Source organism: Chelonoidis abingdonii, chromosome 4, assembly GCF_003597395.2.
Source record: "Chelonoidis abingdonii isolate Lonesome George chromosome 4, CheloAbing_2.0, whole genome shotgun sequence".
Taxonomy (NCBI): Eukaryota; Metazoa; Chordata; order Testudines; family Testudinidae; genus Chelonoidis; species Chelonoidis abingdonii.
Genome location: NC_133772.1, coordinates 149,476,986 through 149,492,236, shown reverse-complemented (window position 1 = coordinate 149,492,236; position 15,251 = coordinate 149,476,986). Strand labels below are relative to the sequence as shown.

At 42.6% G+C, this 15,251-nt stretch overlaps 2 protein-coding genes across 6 annotated transcripts in view; one reads left to right on the top strand and one right to left on the bottom strand.

The window, feature by feature from the left end:
• The first annotated feature begins 283 nt into the window (after positions 1-283).
• JKAMP (JNK1/MAPK8 associated membrane protein) lies at positions 284-11,111 on the top strand. Its single transcript, XM_032782375.2, has 6 exons — positions 284-694; positions 4,312-4,466; positions 5,630-5,836; positions 7,261-7,442; positions 9,823-9,899; positions 10,545-11,111. The coding sequence occupies exons 1-6, from the start codon at positions 566-568 to the stop codon at positions 10,761-10,763; spliced, it is 969 nt and encodes a 322-aa protein (XP_032638266.1). The 5' UTR covers positions 284-565; the 3' UTR covers positions 10,764-11,111.
• CCDC175 (coiled-coil domain containing 175) overlaps positions 7,477-15,251 on the bottom strand; it is a 51,760-nt gene continuing 43,985 nt past the window's right edge. For 2 of the 5 annotated variants that reach the window (XM_075065768.1, XM_032782342.2), the window contains 4 exons: positions 15,046-15,148; positions 14,864-14,907; positions 14,239-14,398; positions 12,797-13,192 (listed from right to left, as the gene is read on the bottom strand). In XM_075065768.1, coding sequence (XP_074921869.1) covers positions 13,176-13,192; positions 14,239-14,398; positions 14,864-14,907; positions 15,046-15,148 — 324 coding nt within the window. In that variant the 3' untranslated portion in view covers positions 12,797-13,175. Of the gene's footprint in view, positions 7,973-11,094; positions 11,174-12,796; positions 13,193-14,238; positions 14,399-14,863; positions 14,908-15,045; positions 15,149-15,251 lie in introns of those variants that run through there. The other 3 variants (XM_075065767.1, XM_075065765.1, XM_075065766.1) reach the window with 3 other exon arrangements.

Below are 15,251 nucleotides of genomic sequence, written 5' to 3'. Positions count from 1 at the left end.
TGTGTGTGTGGGGGGATTGCCCCGGGCTGGAGGGGGAAGGGGTGTGGGGGGCAATGCCCGGAAGCTGGAGGGGGGAGGGGGTGTGGGGAGGGATGTTCTCGGTGAGTATGGGGAAGGGGTGTGTGTTGGTGGGGATGGTCTCGGAGCTGGAGGGGGGGGGAAGGGGTGTGTGTGGGGGGGGGATGTCTCGGAGCTGGAGGGGGGGAAGGGGTGTGTGTGTGTGGGAGATGTCTCGGAGCTGGAGGGGGGAAAGGGGTGGATATGCCCAGTTTGCTGCTGCTGCTGATTCCCAGTCCAGCACCCTCTGCTACATCCCGCTCTGCAACACATCCTCTGCGTCCGAGAAGCAGCCGAAGGGCCCTGCTCCTGCCCAGGGGACCACGAATGTGGACACCTACGCGGAGCCACACCAAAATCAGGGTCTGACTGTGGTCATGGGTCCAGCTGTGTGATTCTCCTTGCAGAATCGGGACCAAAGAGATTAGTTTGAGCCTAGAACTCCATTTCTTAAGTACAGTGCAACAAATTGTTTCACCTGCTTTGTTGTTGCATCTCTAGTAATGTGATGTACTACAGTGTTGCAACTCTTGTATTTTTAAAAGCTGTCGATATCCAGCCAGCCTGCCTTGGATTGTATTGTGGGAGAACGGTACAATATATAAATGCGTCAACTGAAATCTATGGCGAGTGTGGGGTAAGTGTTGAATTCCGACAAGACTCTTGAATTTGTGAAAGAGATCTAGGGCCTGATCTTGGCCTGTGATGTGTTTTCTTCTGTGTCACATGCAAAGGAGGCATAAATTGTCTAAACCATCTGTACGGGAGTCCTATGATAGGGGAATTCCAAGGTGGCGTAGCAGGTAGTATTCCTTTCCCATGCCTTCCTTATTTCCCTTGAGATTGGAGGGTGCTGAGGGAGGGAAGCTGGGGCGCATTGTGCTCTGGCAGTGCCTGGTTGGGAATTTCCAAGGCTGAAGCTGATGCTCTAAGTTGCATGAGGCTGGAATCTGGAGCACAAAGGTCGTGTACAATTCAGGCTGCATTAGATGGTGATGATTATATTTCTGTGGTGCATAGGAGTCTTAGTCATGGCCTAGGACCCCATTTTGCTAGGCGCTGTACAAACCAGACGAAAAAGACAGTTACTGCCTCCAAGAGTTTGCCATCTAAGTATAAGTAAGGCTAAGATTTTATTGCGGTTATTTTTAGTAAATGTCACAAACAGGTCACTGGCAATAAAAATTTCACGGAGCCTGTGATCTCATAGACTTTAAGGTCAGAAGGGACCATTATGATCATCTAGTTCGACCTCCTGCACAATGCAGGCTGCAGAATCTCACACCCCCGCCCCCCACTCCTGTAACAACTCCCTAACCTATATCTGAGCTATTGAAGTCCTCAAAGTGTGGTTTAAAGACCTCAAGGTGCAGAGAATCCTTCAGCAAGTGACCCATGCCCCATGCTGCAGAGGAAGGCGAAAAACTTCCAGGGCCTCTGCCTTCTGTTCTCCAGATCAGCTCTAGTTACAGGCCTGTCTGTCCTTCTCAGTAAGGAGTCCACAATCACGTAGACCTGCCTTTTCCTGGTGATGGTGCAATTATCCGGTCTATTCCCTCTGGCTGCAAGTCCTCTTGATTCCTATTGTCCCTTGCAATCCTCTGCAATCCATCCCATATCCTTCTGGGGCTCATGTTTGGTGTTATCTCCATTGACTCTTCCCCTCTTCCTATAGGACTAGCTGCTCTTCTCTTCTTCCCTGCCCTCCCACCTTCAGTGACCACCTGCTGTGCCCCTTCTTCATTTTCCAACTCTGCAAATCTGTACCTGAGCTCTATTTTTCCTTCACTAGCACATCTTTTCCTCTCCCTGGTTCTCTTAGTCACATGCTTCCACCGTCCACTTTCCTCACCCAGCAGTCTCCCCTCAGAATTCTTTGGTCCTGCTTCCATCTGCAAATCTGGGCTTTTCTCTTCAGCCTCCTCATGTCTTTGCTCCATCATCCTCGTGAGCCCTCTTCTAAACTCAACCAGAGTTTCCACCTGCATCTCCAATCCTCAGATCTTGTCTTCCATCAGCTCTATCAGGCGGCACTTCATGCAGACAAAACTTTTTTCAGGTACCGTCTCCAGGATCATGTACATGCCACAGCTTCCACATCCAGTCATCCTCATTGTGTCTTCCACTGCTGCCTCTGTATCAGTCATAGGCTTCCCACCTAAAACCTGTCAGCCCAGGAAACACAAACCAAACCACCACAACCCATAGCAAAACAAACCCCCAATGGGTGCCAGAACACTGGCAGACCACCACCCACTCCCTTCACTAGCCTGTCTATTCCTCTTCCTAGCTCTCTGAGTCTTCCCTGCAAACTCCCACTGAAACTCCTGTTTACAGCTCTGTTTTCTGGTTCCTGTACTGCTGCAGCTGTCCGTTACATTACTAAAAATAACCAGGGGGCAGGGCTAGGTAGGGGGAGGACTGGAATCCCATGGTGGGAGGACTGACAGGTCGAGTACCCTGCCATGGCAGGGAGCACAGCCCTGGCTCCAGCAGCTGCAGTGGGGGCGCAGCCATGGGGGGTCACACAGCCCCCACTCCAGAGTTGGCTGCAGCTGCAGGACAGTGGTGTGAGAACTGCAGCCCCCACTGCAGCCTCCCTTGAGCCTGGGATGCCGTGGGGCTGGGGCACACAGCCCTGGCTGCAGCCCCTGCTAAGCCTGGGATGCTGCAGGGCTGGGGCACGCAGTCCCAGCTGTAGCCTCCATTGAGCCCGGGACGCCATGGGGCTAGGGCACATGGCCCTGGCAGAAGCCACAGGGTTGGGGCTGCAGGTTCCTGGTTCCAGCCAGCCCCAGTTGCAGGGCAGGAGCTCACAGTCCTGCCTCCTCCTCAAGCCCTAAAGTCACAGAGGTCCAGTGAAGTAACGGAATCAATGACCTCTGCCTAAATCGTAGCCTTAAGTATAAGACAAGTGACAACAGATTGGTACAGACAAACAGACGGGAGTGCAAGGAAACTGAGGCAGCATTGATCAGCATGCTAATCAATGGTCTTAGCACACCGAATGGCCTGACTGTTGTCAAGTTTTTTATAGATATCCCAGTAAAGGAGTTTTTAAGGAGAGATTTGAAGGAAGATGTTTACAGGGAGCTCCTAAGCATAAGGAACAGCATGGGAGGAAGCACGCAGGTGTTTTTTGAAGATTTACCAAGTTGATGATGGAGGCTGGCATCTTAGGCCCAACAGAGGAGGAAGCTGCCCCTGGGTGCCTGGGATCCACTGTTTGGGAAACATTGACCTAGAGAGAGGTCTGAGTCAAAGAGGACATCCAGGTTATGGGTTTGAGTGCCAGGTGTGATGGTGGCATTTTCCCCAGTGATTGAGAAGGTAGGTAGGGGAAGCTTGGGGAAAAAGATTGAGCTCTGTTATAGCCATGTTGAGCTTGATGGCCAGACATCTACAAGGAGATCTCAGAGACAGGCTGAGATTTAAGTTTGGACAGGAGTTCGATCTGGAATGGAGACATGGAGTTGAGAGGTAGATCTGTGAGTCATTGGTATAGAGATGGTAGTTGAATTTGTGTTTGCCTTACCTCTGGGTAATCTCAATAGCAAAGAGAGAAGAAAAGGGGACCAAGGACAGAGCTCTGTGGAACCACATCCCCCCTCCCAAAGCTGGAGGGAGAAGGAGGATACTCTGAAGGAGCCATTAGAAAGGTTGGAGGAGAACCAGGAGACTAGAGAGTCATGGATGCCAGGGAAGGACAAGATTTCAAGAGAAGCACAGTCGACTAAGTGACGGACAAGTCAGGGAGGATGAATACTGGTTTTGAGCTTTAAGGAAGAGGTCATTAGAGACTTTGGCGGGAGCAGTTTCGGTGGCATGCGAGGGGTGGTAGCTAGATTGGAGAGGGTCTAGAATGGAATTGGAGGAGAAGAACTCCAGGCAATGATGGTAAACAGTGCATGCAATGAGCTTAGAGATGAAAGGAAGATGGGGCAGTAGTTAATGAGACAAACAGGGTTAAAGAAGGGTGGGATTTTATACGATGCGAGAGACTAAAGCATGTTTGTACTTTGAGGGGAAGAAGCCAGATGAAAGTGAGAGTAAGGGATGGAATGAGAGTGGGACAAGTTTGCTCAGGGGATGGGAACATTGGGGCAAGCAGAGGGCTGAGGGATTGAACCTCCTTTAATTAGGTAAATTTGTCAGCCCACACACTCCCTTTAACTGGACTCCCAACAAAACAATCAATCAGTTATTGGGTTTTCAGGCACTTGTAAATACAGTTTTGTGGTGCTGTTTTTGTAGGTTTGTCCGAGAGGACAGCGAACAGATGGTGATAAAATCTGTCGGGAGTGTACAGGATCTCCAGGGCATTATGACTGGCTATACCTTGGCTTTATGGCCATGCTTCCGTTGATTTTACACTGGTTCTTCATTGAATGGTATTCAGGGAAAAAGAGGTAATAATCTTTTTATTTAATTTAAAAACAAAAAGGCCCACCATAAATGTGCATCATTCATACCAGAAGGCAAATCAAGTTGTGCTAAAGGAGTCATGCTATTGGGCAGGCAGATACACAGGCTGGTAATTTTCTGGGAACACCATGTGCTTGTGAAATTCTTAATTTTCATCTTAGATCTGCAATAATTACCGGGGCACAGTTCCTCCCAGATGGTCACAGTGCCCAGGAAATTCCCTATACCCAACTACTTGTTTGAAACGCATTGAAGGAATCCTCACTGGTGTAGGAGGGAGCGCTCACTCATGGCAGATTTTGGCCTAAACAGTATTACTACACCTTTCTAACCCCAGACAAGAAGATACTTAGGTGATAATGCTGACACTACTTTTACTGTAGTATCGTAGGTTTTGAATGCACTTCATAACAGACTTATTAAAGAACATGGCTGTGTCCTGTAATTTCATGCTGTGTAAATATTTTACAAATGCCTGTTCAAAGTGGTGTGAAAAAGTATACTAAACACTTAATGTCTCATACTATAAACTCTCAGCCCTCTAAAATATGTCATTTTAACATGAGCTTTCAGCTCCAGTCAGAGTTTCATGCATCTGATTTAAAATGTTTGCCCTTTTATTTAAAAAAACATATGTGGCAAGTTACGAAAATGAAAACTACCATTTATAAAAAATAGGTAACTTGGAAATGAATGCCTTGGTGATATCAAGAATGGTGCTTAGTTCTCACTTTGCCAGTGAATTAGGCACAGGACTTTATAATGTTGCAATACTTTATATATAGTTTTGCTGAACAAAAAATATTCTTTCCGTGTTGTAGGAAGTTGTATAACTCTCACCTGCCTTGCATATTTTATCTAGACAAACGTGGTATGAATGTTAGTTTCAGAAGTTTAGATGAAGTACAGCTGCACTTGTGTACTAAATAGTGTGACTCAGATAAATAAGAGAAGATTATTTTCAGTGTCATGCCTATTTGAGTCTTCATGTTGTAATAACTGTGGCTTTGGCCTATCTTTCATAGTGAATTTAAACACAATAGACAGTTTAGAATTGAAAGAGTCTTTATACTTAGCGTTTGATGTTTTTTTTCCCCTGTCGATAATCAAGTGGTATTAAAGAACCTTTTTCTTCCTCCCTCTACAGTTCCAGTGCATTGTTTCAGCATCTTACTGCCTTATTCGAATGCAGTGTTGCAGCAATAGTTACACTGCTTGTGAGTGATCCAGTAGGTTTTCTGTATATCCGTTCTTGCAAGGTAGTGATGCTTTCTGACTGGTATACAATGCTTTACAACCCAAGTCCTGATTACATTACAACTGTACACTGTACTCATGAAGCTGTCTATCCTCTGTGAGTATAAAGTCAGAGTAGTTTTTATAAGTGCTATTTCACCATATGTATTTCAGGAATTTATAAGATGTTGAGTTATGGTACATTTAACTCTGAAATGTGGTCGTATTCTGCTAAGTTAGTAATTCTTGTAAGAAAGGAAATCTGCTTGTCAAAATGTACTTCATGTGCCCTGGATTCAGGAGAGCATCCCTATCCAGAGAAGCACTTAAGCACATGCTTAAGTGTTGTCTTGAATTGGGGGCTGTGTTTAGATGGCACTTTAAAAATGGAATGCTGTAAGTGCTTATTAATTCTTTTATTGGCCCTTGTGTGGAAATGGAAGGGCCTAGTGGTAATCTAGACTTCAGTTTATTTGTGAATTTGCTTGTCTAACAGCAGCTTATACTAATTATGGGTGAACAGTAGTAATTTTGCCAGGTATTGGTAGAAATACATACTTTAAATTCTAAAGTTTGTATAGCTTTCAGCCAGAGATAGAGAGAGAAAAGCTTTACACTGAGTGCTGTTCTAGATGAAATGAGGATAGATCATGGAGGTCAGCTTAATCTAATCTTATTCTGAAATATAGCCATATGCCACTAATTGAAGAAAAAAATCAGAACATTCACAACCCTTCACAAACACTAAGTCAATCTTTCATCTGGTAGAGTGCATCAATTTTCTTCTGCTTATAATGTTAATTGTTTGCAACTGTTTAAATGACTGTGACTTCTTTAGAAATTCCTCTTTGAAGGTGCAGAATGTGAAAGGGTTTATCTAATCCAGACCAGTGGTCTATCAAAACCCCTTTGAAGTCTTGTGGTTCACTGAGCTTTCTCTTTTGTGCCGCTTCTTTAAAGCACCAGCATAGTGAATCATAATAAACCAGCAAGTCAACTATCTCTCTGACTAGCTTTACTGGCAGTGTTTTTGCACATTGCAGCATGCTGGCTCTTTGGGGGAAGTTATACATATGTCCTAGGTAGTTTCACAAAGAACTCAAGTAATCTTACAATGGAGAGTAGCAACCTGTCCCTTTTAACATCTCCTAAATGAGTGTCACAACAAGCAGCCACGCAAGGGAGACTGTTAATGAGGGTTTAAGAGTACAGGGAATCTGTAACAGTGAACTTTGATGTATCTTCATTACACTTCAGGATAGAATTAAGGAACAGCTATAGATTTGGGTAACCTTTCAGAACTAACCTACATCTGAGAGTCAGGAAACCTGCAGTTTGCTCCCACCTCTGTCACTGCCTTTTGGTGTGACCTGTGGCAAGTCAGCTGAGCTCTGTGTGTGACTTTTTTCCCTCCCACCCTCTGTATAGACTGTAAGCTTTGTGTGTTTGTGTGTGGGGGGTGCCTAACACGAGGCCTCCTAGGCCTGTTAAAGCCTGTAGTTACTACTGCAATGCAAATAGTAAGTATTTTTTCCTTTACAGATACACCATTGTATTTATATACTATGCCTTCTGTCTGGTGTTGATGATGCTGCTCCGACCTCTCCTGGTTAAGAAGATTGCCTGTGGGTTAGGAAAGTCAGATCGATTTAAAAGTATTTATGCAGCACTTTACTTCTTCCCTATTCTAACTGTACTTCAGGCAGTTGGAGGAGGCCTGCTCTGTAAGTGTCTGTGTGTGGGGGGGGGGAAGGTAGGGGGTGTTTAAATGTATGTCGTTAACAAAAACACTACCTTGCTCAGTGGACAAAGTATGTCGTTTTTTTGCTTTGCTATACTAAAGCTATTGCATTAAATGTATAAAGAAACATTCATCAAAATTACCTTTATTGTTTAAATATCCACCCCCAGTGCTATTATAAAATTAATTACTCCACACAGCCATCTATTACATGAAGAAGCCCGTCCCCCTCCCCTCTGCCCCCACACACTTCTTGGGAAAACACTGACAAATCATGGAGCTGGTGTTGTAAATCAAAAGTAGGGTTCCTTAGCCAATCACCTGGGAGCTGCCTTAGCAGAGCATGGCAGTATGTTATGTGTACTGTCCGTCTAGCTAAGATACCTATTTGCCTGCATACGTACTGGTTTAAAACCACAGATGACTTTCAGACCTCCCCAAAGCAGCATTGGCCTCGCTCCCTAGATAGTAGGAATGCTGTTCCAAGCTTCAGTGCAGTTCTGTACATTTAGCCTTCCAGAAGGAAATATTTTAAATAAAAGGGAAGAACTAGCAAATGCTGAGGAATGCATTTGGAAAGCAGTGACAATGGGAGTCTAGAGAACATTCAAACACAGTCAGCAGCTCAAGAGAAAATTATTGTTGTCCTAAATTATTCTAAAAGCTGCTTGCCTGTGCCAATAGAAGAATTCAGAGCCTGGGTGTCAGATGCACTCAATGTATCTGAAAATCAAGCCCTCATTCACTTACAGCCAAATTGAGCGCTCTTGTGAAACCTGTAGACAGCTGCAGGGGAAGAAATCAGGGAAGCTGAGGATTGCCTCAAACTTGCTTACTGTCTTCCTCCTTTTTAAGGGGATGTGAAGAGGGGGTTTGTGGCTTCCAGACTTTGAGGAATCCATGAGAGGCTGCCTCGTGCTATTCCCTCCCTCCTGGGCACATGGTTCTGTGCCTTGCCTTGTACCCCTCAAAGGGGCGGGTGTGGACTGGAAGCTTATGCTGCATCTTAGTGGTATTAACTTAATCCATCTTTTCCAGCAGAAATACTCTGGTTTCAGAAGGGGTGGAAGCAAACTGGAAAATTTAGCTGTTCTTAGGGCCTTCCCCCTCCCCCGTCTCGAGTCCCACCCGTATGCTATAAGCACAATGTGTGGGCTGCTATGTGAAGGCAGCATGTCACCATGCCGTCACTCAGCATACAAGGTCCCATTCCAGCGCTTATGGGTGCTCTTCTGTCCACTTTTCTATTCACATTTGTGCTTTAGCTGTGGAGGGAGGAGCTAAAGGGCTATTAAACTTCAGTGATGCGTGTTAAAATGTACAGTACCTAATTAGAAATAGTATGAGAGAGGTCTATTAAAGCATGAATGATGTGGAGAAAGCGAATAAGGAATTATTTACCCCTTCACGTAACACAAGAACCAGAAGTCACCCAATGAAAGTAATAGGCAGCAGGTTTAAAACAAAATTTTTTTGTTTTGTTTTTTTTAGGAAGGAAGCATTTCTTCACACAGTTCACAGGCAATCTGTGGAACTTGTTGCCGGGGATGGGCTGAAGGTCAAAACTATAACTAGGTTTAAAAAAGAATTAGATGAAGTTGGGGAGGATAGGTCCATTGAGGGGTGTTAGCCAACATGGTCAGGGACATAATCCCACGCTCTGGGTGTCTGTAAACCTCTGACCGCCAGAAGCTGGGACTAGACAACATGGGATGTATCACACAATGAATTGCCCTGTTCTGATAGTGTCCCGTGCCAGATGCGTTAGAGAGAATGAACGGAAGGCAGGATACTGGGCTAGATGGATCATTAATCTGACCTAGTATGGCCATTCTTATGTAGAAATATGATCCTCTGGGCCTCGGAGGAGATGGATTTTGAAACTTCTAGACCAGTGATGCTCAAACTGCAGTGGTTCAGGAGCCAAATTAGTGATCAGCATTTCCCAAAAGAGCCACAGTAGTGTGAATGACAGAGGAAATTTTTAGTTTTTGGATATAAATTATTCTCACAGCAAATAAGTTGTTAACCTAGCAGAAGCATCCTGATTGGTTAATAATTAAACCACATTGTGTTTTAATATCATGAGCTGCAGAATACACATTAAAGAGCCACTTGCGGCTCATGAGCCACAATCTAAGTATTACTGCTCTAGAAGGTCAGAAAGTAAACTTCCATGCTTGTCTATCACTCATTCATACTGTAATGCATGATTGTTAAATTTCAAACCCAAGGGCTAAAGTAGGCTGGACTGATTCAGTGGGGCAGTTACATACATAGCAGTAGTTACTGTCTTCTGCTGAAATGTACTTAATGTGGTGGTGTATTTCCCTCCCCCTAATACATGCAATGTTTGCCTTTAGATTATGCATTCCCATATATTATACTGGTGTTATCTTTGGTTACCCTGGCTGTATACATGTCTGCTTCTGAAGTAGAGGTAGGTAGAAATGTCTCTTTTGTTCTAGATTTTAAAATTTAATTTTGTCAGCAGAGGCTCAGCGGGAGGCCTGAGAAGTAAGATGAGGAACACTTCTAGAATATCAGGGTTGGAAGGGACCTCAGGAGATCATCTAGTCCACCCACCTACTCAAAGCAGGACCAATCCCCAGACAGATTTTTGCCCCAGATCCCTAAATGGCCCTCTCAAGGATTGAATTCACAATCCTGGACTATGCTCAAACCACTGAGTTATCCCTCCCCTCTTTGTTAATGCATTATCAGATATCTCTGGCCTATGCTACATTATCTTCTGGAATACTGACTTGAATGGAGACTGCTAGCTTGCCTTTCCTCATGTATTTGTCTGTACTCTTGTGCTTATTCTGGGAATAAGCTTTTTTTCATTTTTGGCATATTGAGTCCAGCTCAAGGAAACTAGCATGGACTGGGGATCCTTGATGCAACTCCCTCTCCCAAGGAGGACTAGGGAAAGATCATATAGAGTGACTAGAGTCAAAACATCATTCTCAAGTCCAATAGATTTTATGTATAGTGCCTCCCCTTGCACTGTGCACAACCTCTCACTTAAGTGTCAGATACAATGTAGGTATGAAAACATTAACAACACTTTTTCTTTTACAAGTCTTTCAAAGATCTTCTTGTCAGGAAGAAAAGGCTTGTTGTTCTTTCTAGCCACTGGTTACTTCACGCCTATGGAATCATCTCTATTTCCAAACTGGAGAGACTTGGCCAGGATCTTCCACTGTTGGCTTTGGTACCTGCACCTGCCCTCTTTTACTTACTTACTGCAAAGTACACTGAACCTTCACGCATCCTTTCGGAAGGAGCAAATGGACATTAAATGTAACTTGTGCCAACGCCCCAGTGAAACTGTCCCAGTAATATGGATTAAAGAATTTCAGTGCTTGTTATGCCCTTCAGCTCTTCTTAGACTAAAGTTGTCAATTCTGTACAAGACATTTTCTGGGTAAATCATCATATAGAATCTAAGAGTAAGACTATCTAATCTTAGCTTCTCTAACTTCATGAAGGGCTTGTAAAAAATCAAAGTGGATAATGTCTTAATCTATATACATTTTTCACTATGTATAAATACTGGTGGCACATACCTTGTAATATGTTTTTTGTACCTTATTTATTTCATAATGCCGTATATTAGCATCTTGTTTGAATAAAGTAGCAAAATAGAGTTGTGGTTTTCTGGTAAAGTGTCTGGCTTCTGTCACCCCCTCACTTGGAACTACTGTCTCCCTAAAAATAAGAAGTTTGTGGAGAACACTCAGTGTCTAAAATTGCAGATGTAGTTATGTACTAGCATTTAACTCTCACTAGAATCCCCTCCCTTACTCCTGCTACAGCCTCTTATTAACCTGCAGACCAATACAATTTAGATCTTAAAACACAGGTGAGGAAATGTACAGAATGGTCAGAGTAGGACTGTTCTCTACAGTACACTTACTGCATTTTTCAGTCTGGTTTGAGATGTGCTGACTGTACAATCTTCCATCTGGAGCCTATTTAAGAGTACTATCCCTTCCACTCAGGCAGTTTTCCCAATACTCTGCCTGCATACTCCTATGGTCCTCCTTCTAGTCAACAACTGTTGGCAAACTGTCTGCCATAAAACATGTGATTGCCAAGCAATGAAGGCGGCTGAATGGTGGCGACTTCTCCGTGCCTTTCACCCTTGTTCAAAACTGTTGGGTTTTGGCACAATGAAATATTTGTGTCTGTTTGTTGCTTTTGCTTTGGTGTACATTCAGTCAGGCTGAGAGCTTGGGCCACCACTAACATTGTAAAGGTGAGAAATATGCTGGGTGGCAGCCAACCAGCCACTGACCTGCAGTAGTTAGCCTACAGTCCCCCTGCTCTATGACACTAGCATCAAGCTTTCTATAAGTTATGCACGCGGAGAAAGAAATGAGGTTGCTGTCCCTGTCCTATTAAGTGGATATGTTCAGCTCTTCTCTAATGCTCTCCTAGTATTACTTTTACATGTAACACATGCTAGAATGGATGTATTCACAAGAGGCGTGTTAGCATAAGAAAGGCTGAAAGTATGAAACAGACTGAGAACCATCATCCTACAACACTTAAATGATCATTAATCCACAAAGGGAAGTCACATGGTGACCAACATAGCCTGTAACTGCTTCAGATTTAAAAATATGACCAGCCGTTTCCCAAGGATATTTTGACCAGCCAACTCTTTTTGGGCAAGTTGATCAGTGACCTGGTTTTAATGCTTGAGCCTATGGAAGTAATTACAAAGAGGGCAGAGAAGGATAAAAATGTACTGATTATGGTATACCCTGGTATAACAGTCAGTGTGTTTGTTTAATTAAGAGTCACAGTAGTATGCTGTGTGTTCTATTACCCAATTAGGCTGTGGGGAATTGGGGAGTAGCTTGAGAGCTCACCTCTCAAAGCAAAGCTGGGCTAGTTAAAGGAGACAATACTGTGGAACATGCAGATAACTCAGAGTATTTGTTTTGGACTCTGCAACAGCTTACCTGCCTCCAGATGTCACTGTTCCTTGTTCAGATGCAAACTATGTAGTATATTCTCTTATTAAAAGATTTAGGATTTTTGTCCTAATAACATTATTGTCTAACTGGAAAATTGGATCCATTATTTCAAAAAGGATTTCTACAGTGGTACACGCGAAAACACATTTGGGTGTGAAAATAGGCATTTTGCTTAATGAGATTCGGTACACCTTTCTGTTTGTATACAAACATTCCCATTTTTTATGTAGCCAGAACCATAAGGCGCTTCTGAACATATGGCCCTGATAGATATATGCATTAAAATACCAACTCCCATGGCTAGTATTGGAACAGACTTTTATTTAAAAAAAAAGTGTTCTGTACAGTCTTGTACCTGTATTTTCAGACTCAATTACTGGGATTGCACATGCACTTTGGGTGACTGGGTTTCTGGACCAAGTGCCATGTACATTTGCATGCACAGGTATGGTAATGACAACAGAGCAATTGCATATGCATTTCTGTTCATGGACAGTGTGGCTCCAGGCTTAAAAGTTTGGCCCTAAGTTGTCAAAAAGAAATGTGAAAACAAAACCCAAGTAGCACTAATGATAAGCATGTCTTTGGATAAGACTGGGGAATCTTATATCTTAATCCTAAAATTTCTCTTAGTCAGTAGACTATTAAAAGCATAGCTTATTGTAAGTAAATGTAGCATAGGGATCATATAGAGATACTTACCTTTTCCTTTTTACTCCAATGGTCTATCCTTCAGAAACATCTGGAATTTAAATAGAAAGTACATATTTTAGCAAGCTTTTCTTAGGATCTGCTCTCATTTGCACAAAAAAGTTAACTGCAGATACTTAGTTTAAGATGGATATAATTAAACAGACCCATTTTTTTTCCTGATCCTTGCAGTCTTTTTATGCAATGACTTTCCATTGACCTCAGTAAACATTCCATACATGAAATAAGGGCAGCATCAGGCCTTAAGCTGAAGCAGAAATGTTCTTTTCCTTATAGAATTAACCCATCCCTTTCTCTAGTTTGCTGTCCAAGTATCAACATCCCAGTCACCTCAAAGCTGTATGAATATAATAACAACCTTTCCCCTTTAAAATCCTGTCATCAAAAAAACAATGTACTTCTGTTACAAGAATATAGCCACATGCATGCACATATCACGAACATTCCCAATGAGAGAACTTTTTATCGAAAGCATAAGCCTGTACTACTGGAGCTAAAATGAGCAGGTAGCAAGGTATCATGGGAGGTGGAGGGAACGGCCCGAAGAGGAGACATGTTCATCCTCAGCTCCAGTGTATTATTTAAAATGTAAACAATAGAAGTTGCCCATACAAAAAATTCTAGGCATCCCTAACCATCAATTAAACTTACAGTGCCATAATGCTAATCATACAGCACCAGGCCAGGCAGCAACTCTGATTTGTTAGCCTTCACGTGTCCATTGTGGAAAAGCTAAAATGTGGTTCTGAAGAGAACAGTGAAGCTCTAAATATTTTCCACAGCTTCCTTACTGAATTAGCCTTTAGGAACAGGAAATTAAACGTACCATCATCATCCAGGCTGTGTCATAAAATATGCATACTTTTCCTAATGAATACAATAGCTTTTCCACTGTGAATGTAAGTCCAGATCCTCGCTGGTGGAAACTGACGTAGCTCCCTGGAGCTCATCAGTTTCTACCAGCTGAGGATCTGATGAAGTTTACTTCTGAAGTGTTATCACCGTTTATTCCTAATGAACAAATTCACCATAATTCCATCAGCATACAAGAAAAGAAAAGGGATTCGTATATCTTACTGGGTTCCGTGCTGGATTTACTTTCTAATAAAGAATCCAGTCCATCAAAGTTATTTTGTAGCCCTTTGTTAATACAATCAATCTTTTTCTCTCTCTGATGAAGTTTCATTACAAGATCTGCTATTGCAGCCAGGATTTCCTTCTCATTCTCCACAAATTCCTATAATGAGACAAAGTGGAAAAATCATTTTCTTGTAAAGACAAAGAAATCACAAAACATTAGGATGCTTTCGTTTTGCATTTCCTGACTGTTCATAGATTGTCCAAACACCAATTGTATAGCTCTGCTGTGTTGACATACCCGGAGCCAGCTCTTATGCAGATTTTTCATGAGTTTCACATTGCAGGTTGAGTTTTAAAAACATTTAAAGAAAGATGACAACCTTTAGGTATGTTTAAACCCAGGATGAGAGAAATGGAATCAGAACCAATGTAAGAGAAAGAAATTTACAATAATTATTTTTATGCAGAGCTAGAAAATTTCTAATTTCCTGTATTCTATCCTGTGGCAGAGTAATGGTAGCAGAGTATTTACAGTGCCAAATCTTCTATTATTCTTTTTTACACAGTAGCCAAATTATTTTCAATGCTAAAAAATACCTTGTCAAAAAATGTTGAAACCCACCTTTTGAATGCTATTGTCCTCTGACCATCCCTTCAGAAAAAGCTCTGAAATAAATTCAGTTTTAAAATGTTAGCAGACTGTCAGAGAAACATAAACCTTCTAAAATAGTTTTCCAATACTGAGAATATGATAATTTTTGTTTTTAAATAGCTGAACATTTCCTTTGATGACATGTTACTCACGATGAAGGACTGTCAGATCACTCAGAATTTTTATTGTTGTTGATTTGTGGTTTTCGGCTTCATGGCTCATTGTCAAAATATCGGCTTTCATCTGTGAATTGCACTGCAGAGAAAATTATTGCAGCTTGGTAAGTATTTGTGTTTGGTCTCTCCTTCCTGATCTCTTTAGCAATTTTTGTGACCACAGGTATACAGAGGGTGGTGTA

Bases quoted from the DNA above. Each gene is read 5' to 3' on its own strand.
- JKAMP (XM_032782375.2), top strand. From the start codon at position 566: ATGTACTACAGTGTTGCAACTCTTGTATTTTTAAAAGCTGTCGATATC. The intron at 4,467-5,629 runs GTAATAATCTTT...CTCCCTCTACAG, and splicing joins TGGTATTCAGGGAAAAAGAG to TTCCAGTGCATTGTTTCAGC. The intron at 9,900-10,544 runs GTAGGTAGAAAT...TTCTTTTACAAG, and splicing joins TGTCTGCTTCTGAAGTAGAG to TCTTTCAAAGATCTTCTTGT.